Source organism: Triticum aestivum, chromosome 6A (assembly GCF_018294505.1).
Source record: "Triticum aestivum cultivar Chinese Spring chromosome 6A, IWGSC CS RefSeq v2.1, whole genome shotgun sequence".
NCBI lineage: Eukaryota > Viridiplantae > Streptophyta > Magnoliopsida > Poales > Poaceae > Triticum > Triticum aestivum.
The window spans coordinates 8,994,697-9,005,828 of record NC_057809.1 but is presented as its reverse complement, the minus strand read 5'-3'; the positions used below and the strand labels follow the sequence as shown (position 1 = coordinate 9,005,828).

At 43.8% G+C, this 11,132-nt stretch overlaps 1 protein-coding gene across 1 annotated transcript; it reads right to left on the bottom strand.

The window, feature by feature from the left end:
- Positions 1-6,731: 6,731 nt before the first annotated feature.
- Positions 6,732-8,271, bottom strand: LOC123129944 (outer envelope protein 61-like). Its single transcript, XM_044549903.1, has one exon. The coding sequence runs from the start codon at positions 8,168-8,170 to the stop codon at positions 6,899-6,901; it is 1,272 nt and encodes a 423-aa protein (XP_044405838.1). The 5' UTR covers positions 8,171-8,271; the 3' UTR covers positions 6,732-6,898.
- Positions 8,272-11,132: the final 2,861 nt, after the last annotated feature.

Sequence of the window (11,132 nt, the reverse complement as noted above, 5' to 3'; positions counted from 1 at the left end):
CATTTTCTGCTCTTTATTTCTATCTATGTTGAATATTGATGACGCGCTTTTTTTTGTGCATTTGTAAATTTTAAAATGGTGGCATCTTTTACAGTAATAGGATGTGGCCTGCTGTTCTCTTTTGTATATTTGTTGCTGCATATACATAGTGTAAAGAAATGTTAATTTCATTTATGAATACTTCATCGCCTTCCATCGATGATTTTAAACAATATGGAGGTCTTTTATATAGATTGCACAATATGCAGCTTATCACATCTAATCAACATCATTATTTCTTTATTTTGTTCAGGAGAGAGAACAAAATAATTCTGTTTGTTGTTGCCAAGCCTAATTAAGCGCTCTTAAGTTTGCGGTTCGTTGCGTACTACTTATGCACTGGTGTGTTCCTAATCTTGTGTTTTAATTGAGTTGTCCATCAGGCCATGACCAATATTTTCCTACTTGGCACTATACTGTTGAATTTCTAGTCTGTTGTCAAACTAAACCTTTTTTGGAAGAATCTTCAGATTTTTGTTGACCATGATGTAGCTTAGTACATAATTTTGTTGTCAACTACCCAACATTCTGAACATTGTATTTAGTGCACATTGAATTCTGTTCAATATTTTTATTGTTGCCCAAAGGTTCCGAACTTCTCACTCTAAGGGGCTCTTTGCCGGGGACAGGCAAAATTAAACGGGTAAAAAAACTATGCCTTATCCGGGCATGACTTGTAAATTGAGCAAAGTTCTGCAATGTAGTAGTTGCTAGTTTGTTACTAGAAGCCCAGCTTTTATAACCGTTCTTTAAAATAAATAACCACATCAGATAAGTTATGCTGGTCCTGTCGGTTATTTCAAAATTAGTAATATGAACCTGGCATTTATAGGTAGTATGTACTACCTTCTCTTATTGCACCCACAGCCAATGGTGTACCCTTAAAATGATGTATCACTATGCTACATAGCATTACTGATAACTAGTCACTTTGTTTCCTATAACTATCTTTGGCCAGATTCCTATTTATTCAAAAACTACAATCACCTTTACCAGTTTGAAAGCATTTAAGAGTACAAATACAGCAGTAAACAATTCATTTTATTTTCTCAACTGGCAAATGTTTTGAAATGGATTCTTGGACAAAGACACTAATAGTGAGACGTGGGGAGGGACTAGCAATTTGTAGTTTGATGGCCCGTCTAGAATTAAGCTAGGCATTAAGAAAAACTAAACAATTACTCACTCCGATCCAAACATGAATTCTTCTATCTGAAATAACATCATATCTAAATTCCAAACAACGTTCTCAGTAATCCATGTTACCCATCTAAAACTTAACTAATCTGATGTAGATATGAGCACTGAGATACTACTAATTATTCTTTAAATGAATTCGGGATCGGCGCTGCTTCATGCATTTAAAGTGACCGCACTAACGCCTTTGTAAAAATCAGTTGTTGGGTGTGTGTGCCTAATCTTCTAGTTCCGTGGCGCTGATTGGATATGTCCTCATAGTATTCCTAAATGTGCTCTTCAGGTGCATGCCTTTTGTGGCTTTGAACGATGTTGGTTAGCCGTACATATTTTGCAAGCGACAAACGATCCAATGGGTAACGCTAAGTTGTATGAACGACCTAGTCACCTAATATATTTGCTTTCATGTAGTACTAACTGTTGTGGTCACTGGTCACTTGTGATCTGTTCGCGTGGCCTGAATTTGAGCTTACATTATCATGTTTACAGTTTAATATCCTTTACACCTTCTGCTCTTTATTTCCATCTATGCTGTATATTGATGAGACAAATGGTGGCATCTTTTACAGTAATAGAATATAATATATGTTGCTTGCGGTCTCTTCTATATAAATGTTGCTGCATATTTGGAGTGTAAAGAGATGTTAGTTTCATTTAGGAAACCTTCATAGTCTTCCGTCCATAGTGTCAAACAATATGGAGCTCTTTTATTTATAGATAGCACAATATGCAGCTTACCAGATCTAATGAACATAATTAGCTAAGAAAAAAAAATATGTTTGTAGCTAAGACTAAATAAGCACTATTTAAGTTTGCTGTTTGTCACAACTACTTATACACCCACTAGTGTGTTCCTATTCTGTATTGCCTATAAGGCTTTGCAGCCCATTGCAAGATAGGTTCAAGTGATTACCCATCTAGTTAACTAATCTCATGTAGATACGAGCAAGAGGTTTGCTGTCAAGGCTGACATACTACTAAATATTATTTAAATAAATTCTGGATGAGTGATATTTGTTCATACCTTCTTCAACTTTGCCCACAATCAAGAGTGCAGGAGTGGTTAAATCTCCTGTATTACTACTACTGCTGGCTTTGCTATTTTTAACCTTCCACAGATACTAAGAAAACACTCAATCTGAGAGAGGTGGTGAGAAATAGCCATGCATGGTCTCTCTCCTATCCTTTCTGCCAAAATAGCAGCCTTGCCGTCAAATGCATAAAAAGAAAACATGCAGGTGATCAGGCTTGGTTAGTTAGGCCCATGTGTCTAAAATAATAAACTGGTCCCTTGCTTTTACTGTTCAAATTTGGTAATCTTTCTCGACTCTATTTAGCATTTTGAGCTGTTATTTTATTCGACAGATAAAAATACCTCCCTATACATTCAATAAGTTTTCTGTACAAATAGCATTATTTGGGTAGGATCGATTTTATTAATAGCATAGTACCTGTGAATTACTGTGATCATAAGCCAATACAAAACTGTACAATCAAAATCCATATGACCACACATATCAGCTACAGGGTTCTACTAAAGTAGCCACCAATTACAAATATCTATTTCGGAAACATTATTTTACCCAGCAGTAAAGCATTTTGTTGCTCTCCATAGTCGTGCAACGCTGCCTAACATACAGTAGATGCCACACTCCAAATCAATGCATAAAGTACACCAGCCAAACCCAATGAGGTAAACAAACAAAATGGATGTATAAATGTTGTGCAGAATATTTCAACTTGTTTTTTCTGAAACGGAGACAAAATATATTCTTCCATTAATTGAGAAGTTTAAAGATGTTACAAACAACATAGATATACAAAGTCTCACTCTCTAGACATTAGTTTACCCAAATGCTTGGCACCCGCAATACTCCAAAGAACGGCCTTCTCCTTGATGATGGTGAGCAAAATTGGTGGTGGCATGGACTTGTGCTGAAACATCCATGAGTTGCGCTCGTTCCAGATGACCCAAGAGGATAGCATCGTGAGGGAGGCCATGACATTCCGATTGGGATGATGAGGCTCGGAGATACTGATCCACAAAACTTTGATGGAAGTGATGGTGCTCCATGATGAAGGTTCAACAGAGTGGAGATGGAGCCACTCTTTAATCATGCCTCGATGCGTAATGGTGAAGCGACACTTGAAGAAGAGATGATCAACGGATTCGGGTCCCTCTTGAAAAGTGGACACATGCCATAGTTTGGCCCACCCTTTTTTCAGATCTATCAGTGGTCCAAACTCGACTTTGGATGGCCAACCATGCAATTTTTTTACTTCCAATGTGCCCCAAAGTTTTCCACACTACCAAGTCCATGCACGAAGTAATGAGGCCACGAAATTCTGCTTTATTAGGGGAGGCCGCCAAGTAGTGCCTGCTAGCCTTATGCTTCCATGTGATGTCGTCCTTTATGCCCATCCTGACATGGACCTCGCACAAGTTGGCCCAAAGGAACACAATTTAGCGGATGTGCTCAGTAGTCCAATTCTTGGGACCTTAATTTTGGAGAGCCAAGCTCCCTCTTTCACGGCCTTGGCCACCTTCCACATCTTCCTAGTGGACGCCTTGTAAATCAAAGGTGCAATCTCCCAAGGCCGCACCCCATTGAGCCAAGGAGCACTACTAGGGAAAAGCTTATAGGCAGATGCTTACTAGTAGCGAGGGTTAAAAGTAACAGGTTTTTAACCCTCGCTACTAATAAGCTTTCTCTATCATGCCCCCCGGGACATGCCATAGTAATAGTAAGGGGTATAAACCCGCGCTACTACTATGTTGATAGTAGTAGCGTGGTTTTATACCCTTCGCTACTGCTAAGTACGAGATAGGTGAAGTTCCCATATCCTCGGTCAAATCCCTCCTCTCTCCTTCACTCTCCCCCCTTTCTTCATAGGCTCTCCCATGGTGCTACACGCCTCCTCCTCCATGGCACCCAACGAGTTCATCTCCTTGCGTCGCGTACCTCCTCCTCCATGGCGCCAAAAGAGGGAGGCCGCCTCGCGCCGCTGGCGTCCCGGAGCTCGCCGGTCTTCCCCGCATCTCCATGCCACCACGTCGGACCACCTCACCACCAGCGACGAGCCCGGTGCGCCCTCCATCTCATTCCTTTCTTCCTTGTTTCTCCTTTTCCCTTTCCATGTCCCTCCGGTTTTACTCACCTCCCATGCCCATGCTTGCGCAGGTCGTCGACATGGCCAACGAGGAGCTCTTTGCCTTGGCCGTGAAGAGGACCCTCACACCGTCGTCTTGCTCTCCTTTGCACTGGATGCGGTCCCTCTACAACAACCATCGCTGGATCTGGTCTCTGCTGCCCATCCACACCTCCGGCGACCCTTGTCGTCACTGGATCGAACCATTGACACCATTGACAGCACACACGGGGGGTCGAGATTTTTTTTGGTTTTTGAAATTAATAATAGTAGCGCGGGTCATAGTCACGCGCTACAGATAATTAGTAGTAGCGCGTGTCGAAGCCGCGCTACTAGTAGCGTGGGATGCATCGTGCTATTACTACTAGTTAGTTGTAGCGCCGTAGTAATAGCGCAGGCACTCGCGCTACTACTAGCTTTTAACCCGCGCTACTACTAGGTTTTTTCCTAGTAGTGGAGAGACCCAAAACGGTGTCCGCTCCCCATTGCCAATGGTGATAGTGCAGGAGGTGTAGAACAAGTCGAGATCCGCATCATCACAAGGGTTTCCGATACACACCCACGTTTTGTTGGGTTCCTTCGATTCCATCAAACAAAAACCATCGCAAACGCAGTGCATGAGCAATCTTGAAGAGGTTGAGTACCCCGAGGCCGCCAAGGGTGTAGGGGTGACAGGCGATATGCCAATTATTCTCATTTCTGTCGCATCTAATAGAGAGATCAGTTATTCTCTCCGCTACGCCCCTACTAGATCCCAAGTGAACAAGGGTAAATAGTTGGGCCATCGCCAACCAAACCTACCCTTGCTATTCAGTCTTCTCATTTCTGCCACATCTAATAGGGCGGCCAGTTATTCTCACCACTACGGTCTGATCCTTGGTGCCCATCTATTAAGATTACAAGTTTAAACCATGCACAATATATTCATTTGTTCAGTTGATTTCTGACAGGGCCACAGATGAATAGCTAGTTTAGAACTGCTCTAATTCATTTGACAGCTTTGGTACTCCATTTTGAGCCAATAGAATTCACCCTTTGTCGAAAAAATTCATTTGACAGCTTCTGTTTGTGCAAGATGGCACAGAGCCACATTTGATAGCTATGCAAGTAATGTCCAGGAGATCAACATCCCTGATGTTCTATATGTAAATAAATACCCAGCTTCAGACAAACATCAAATTTTAGTCAGGAGAAAAAGAGCTCACCCACTGCTTAAAAGATTTAGTACACACTGTGTTCTTATGTCAGGCAAATCTGAATCTATTGCACAGTTGCCTTCTGCAAGCGGCAGCATAATATTCAACCGGGTGAGGCGGCTTCCTTGGAAGGCATCAGTAACGCTTCTCCACAAAATAATACATCATATAGTATCAACGTCTGAGTGGACCCTCCAGGCTGTAATGTTGGCTTTTGATCTCTAGATCAGATCACCCAGGATCAGTAACGTACGTGCATGTGCTAAGCTAGCACACACGCAGGCAGCTGGATGGATTCTCCTACCACACGTACGTGCAACTCCTGTACGTGGAGCTGGCTTGGGCTAGCAACGACTTGATCGTGTCTCGGCGTCGTCGGCAAAACACTTGCGATACTTGGCGACGGAAGAAAAGATTTCTTTGATAGCTACAGGCTCGTGTCGAGCCTGCTACTTTTCTTTGTATTGCTTTTCGTTTTCTTGCTACAAAGATTACAGGGGTATACGTGAACATTTATAGGAGCTAGCCAGCACCATCAAACCTAGTCGGTACCTGTACTACTACTCCTACTCGGTTTACTGTTGGATCGGAGTATTACTCGAACCGATATACAAGTACTACTCGGACACAGTACATACACGTCATGTTTAGCTCTAACATGTAAAACGGTACATTACCTGCCGATGAGCTATGTGTGCCTACCAAATGATATATTGTGAATCTTGTCAATCATCAGCTGTTAAAATTTGCAGCTACCAATCATCAACTGTCGTCAATCACAGATATCTTCATGTGTTTTAATAGGGAACATTATGACTCATATGTTGGAATTAACGAGCTTCAGCATTTTATGTCTATATTGCAATTTTAGCAATTGATTAATTATTAAGTTTCTGATTTTCCCCTGTTATCTAAATTGTGCCTCTCATGTTCTCACATCTCTCAGCTTAGTTAAATTGCCACTTAGTACCAGTGTGTTCTTAGGCAGTAACTGTCAAAAATGTATGTTTTTATGATTTTATCAATTAATAATAGAACATATGGTATTTATTTTTTGGCTGAAAAATAATATGACATTCACACATCACACATCAAGGGTCAGCTTATACCTCAAGAAAAAACTCGGCCATTTACTTATAATATGCGATATATAAATACATATGACAAAAGAGCAAATAAAGACTAAGTATTAATTCCCAATTTTTCTAGGATACACGGTGTGGTTGGCATCATGGATGTCTAGGACAAAACATATAGATGAATAATGCAACCTATCTCTAAATCTTATAATATTTCACAAATTTACACATGGAATTTCACTTGTATTTATTGGTTTTGGCGAAAATCCATTTGGTTAATTGACTACACACCCATAACGTGGATTTGGCACTGAGTCCAAGCCGCAGGAGAATCAAGACCAAGATCAGCATGACAATGGCAATGACCAAGCCCTTCCTGGCTATGAGCCAGTTCTTTGTCTTGTTTGCTACTTCTACTCCTCGCTGTGCTCTGCCGATCCATCTCATCATTCTTTCTAGACCTTCTGGAGATAATGAAGACATAGCTTGCTGAGCTTTGGCAGCATCCTCCTTGGACAGCTTCAAGCCGAACTTGTCACTCAAGTCCGCCATTACATCAGGACTCATGTTCTCCATCATGGACGTAAACATCTGCCTCATAGCAGGGTCCTCCATGGATTTTCTCACGGCTTCTTGCATATCAGCTATAGAACTGGATGGCGACTGGTTGTTTACTACTATTTCATCATGGTTCTCCGCAACATTTTGCAAAGACGGAGGCTGGAAAGTTGGAAGTTCTTCTACAATCTCTTCAACAACAACTCCTTTTGGAAGTTCTTCTACAACCTCTTCAACAACAATTCCTGTTGGCATATTTCCTTCAGCTGCAAGTTTTCCCTGTGTTTCTCTCAGTACCTCAGCGATGGTTTCATCCTCGGGAGAGATTTCATGGGCTTTACTCAAGTCAGTGACTGCAGCCTGAAGGTTCCCCAGTCCTCTGTACGCCTGACCCCTCCGGTAGTACGCCTTGACGACAACATTGCTTGAATCATCACAACCTAGAAGAACCTCTGACCCTTCGTTTACGCACTCCTGAAACTTGCCCGATTTCAGGTAACAGGACATCAGATTAAGGCTGCACTGCACTCTTAACGTGTGCGCGGCTGCCGACGGCACGTTCTTCAAGCTACCCTTGGCGAGGTCGTACTTGGCAGCAGCCTCGGCGTACCGCCCACGGCTGTGAAGCTCGTTCCCCTGCTGCTTCAGCGTCTTGGCACCAGATATGACGTGTGAGATCTGAGCGTCAGCTTGCGCCTTCATGGCGGCGAACTCCTCGGGCTTAGCCGTGGCGAGCTTTTCGGCCATGGAAAGCATCTCCTCTGGGCTAGTTTGGTTCAGCTGCTGAGCGGCAAGTTTGAGGTCCTGAGGCGTCATGTTTCTCATGCTCTCGGATGCCAGCTTTACCAGGTCGGGGTTGGACGCGAGCTGCCGCTGCATCCTGGCCAGGTCGTCCGGGGACATGCGCCGCATCTGCTCCTCCGCCAGCCGCATCATCTCCGGGTTCATCATGGCGCCGCGCGCCGGCCGCCGAGCAATCCCGATATGGGATCGACGTCAAAATGATGCACCCGGAGCTCGCGGAGTTGGGAATTAGCTGAGCTCTCGTACGTCTGGCTTTTCTTTGGTGGCTGATTCGTAAGGTCTGTTGCCATATTTATTTACCGGCCGGGGTCGTGGAGAGGTGACCCGAGTCCAAGCCAAGACGGATACGTACGTACGCAGTCCAAGCCGACACGGATCGGAGCACCGGTGTGTATCAGATGATTGCTACCGGTCCTGGAGATGTACGCACCCATGTTTTTCCCCGATTTATTATTATTATTATATTATATGCATATGGAATATTACAAAATGTGATCAACCTGGTAATAGGATTATGTCATAATCCTAGAAAGCTAAAAAAATAGTTTTTAAAAGACATCCAAAGGGCTTCTTAGATATGATAATTTTCGTATTACAAAAAAATAGATATGATAATTTTCAAGCAAATTAAACCAAAGCCAGTACAATAGAAACAGAATTGAACGCTGAACGACCAGTAAAATGTAAGCTTTACATTGAAAATCATAATAGTTGAAAAACACGGCTTTCCTTCCTCAAAGTGCGGCCTGCCAGAGAAGGGTATGAAGGGTATGAAGTGTTCCCATCCCTTAGCGACAGCTAGGGTTACACCTTCCCTCCAAGCAACATCGACGCGCCTGCGGATTCACCTCTCCACTGCCAGCCGATCCGGCAGCCAATGGCTGGGAGGAGAATTCCAGTGCCTTGGATCCCGCTAGTAGTTTAGGTTAGGGGTTTTAGTCCATGCAGGGGCGGCGTTCGGGCAGATGGCGGCACTTTTTCTTCGAGTTGGTCTTCCAAGCTCTAATCTTCCCAGAGTTTGTTCGCCTGCATGTAATCAACTGAGCTCCAACATAGATTCATGCCTTCTCCTTTGGGTCGGCGAGGCCAGGTTTTTTTGTCATGCTTGTGCAACGGCGAGATACGGTGACAGACACTTCAGATGGATTTAATGGTTCAACGACCATGACTGGGACTCTAGGGAACTGGTCCTTAGGGGCATGTGCACGAAGACTTCCTGACTATCATCGTCAAGATCGCACCGGCTCCCGATAGGGGTGCGGTGATAGTAGCGCGCCGGTGGCTTGTTCTGATGGTGGCAGTGGTTGTTCGTTAGTCTAGAGACCTTGATGTAATTTTTATTATGTTTGAGTTGTTTTGTACTTCTCATGAAATTTAATAATAGATCCGGATGCTTTTTCACAAAAAAATTACATCATAACAATCTTCTTGTTCCTTTAAAAATTACACTAAACCAAATGTAAAGGAAAGGGACACCTCTAACCTACGTCATCATATTAGGCTTTGAAGATTGCAATAGTCACTCATTGCTTGAGAGGAGTTGTACAAATCACTGAAGAAACATCAGTTGGAGCATCACCGCATGTAGTACATGCTTGCAATCTATAATCAACGTTCCAGAGAGTTGGAGAAATCATACCATTGCCTCTAACAACATGAAAGAAGATGTCGAAGTCACCGCTCTAAAAGCCAGTGTATCACTCTCCTGGATAAACACACCAATCACCACTATCTGGCGAGAGTCACCATATCTGGCAACATAAACTGCCACAAGCCGTTCGCCGGCATAGGATCAGACGTTGTCGAGGAAGGAAAAGCATTGAAAGACCTTAATCCAACATGCCTTCACTGCCACTATCTTGCCGATGCCGTCAGATAAATAAAAAGTGAGGAAAAAACAAATGGGTCTCCACTCCTCGTGCTGCCGACGAGGTTGCTAGACAGAGGAGAGGTTGGCAAGGAGACGGCGTAGATGAGAACTTAGGCGGCGGCTTGGGCTGGACAGGAGGGTGCAGGGCGTCCTCTTAATATGTATCCACCACATCTATATTTTGACCTTTTCTATGTTCATGTCCGAACAACGAACGCTTCCTCGCCCGAACCATGAGGGATTTGGAGTCCAAATCACCGATCAAAATACATACCATAAGCAACTAGGGAACCTCATGCACGATTATAAATACACAACCGTTGTTGCAGGTTTCGCACAAACCAAACCCAACACAACAGTCGAGAAATCAGGGAACTAAGAGTCACGGGGACATCCGCGACAGGATAGACGATAGGATGGGTGCGTGCCTTCAACCTAGACAGGCAGCTGGTCGTCCAAAGGACTGCAATCTGTGGCCCGCCAAATCTCCACGCAGACGGCACCTCGTAGTGGAAGGCGGTCATGGACAACGACGAGTTCGTCGCGGTGCCGGGGAGGCCGATGAACCCATCCAAGCTATCCGGTGTGTCAAGGAGCTCGAGACCACACCGACACCACAAGCAACCAGCCGCTTAAGCAGATGACAGAGTCGAATCCGGTAGATCTCAGGTAGGAAGTCCAAAGATGGTGTCTTGACATGATGGTAACATGACAAAGCAATGACACATTGTTTACCCAGGTTTAGGCCCTCTTGAAGAGGTAAAACCCTATGTCATGCTTTGTTGTATTGATTTTGGATGGGGTACAATGCAGATGTTGATCTATCTCGAGATCATATGTGTGAATGAATTTACCTCTACGGTCTAATCCCCTCGTCTTAAATACATACCAGTGTTACCTAGGGTCACACCTGGGTCGGTTACATCTAGGAATAAACATGCCGATGATTACATGGTGTCTTGGAGTGTGTGCCATATCTTTGTAAGATTCCATAATACTGAGTACGTCACGGCCCTGACAAACGTGGCTAACTAATTGGTAGTTTGGGGATCCTCGGCCCAACCCATGCTTGGGGGCCGATGTGGTTAGCACCCCCTATCTCAGACACCATCAGTAGCCCCAGAACTGGTCTTCCAAGCCAAGGAAAATCCTTCGTCGATTTTTTCTCCGTTGTTGGTCTTCGTTCTTGCAAGATGGTTCAACACTTTCTTCGCGCTTCTCCCTCAAATAACTATAATT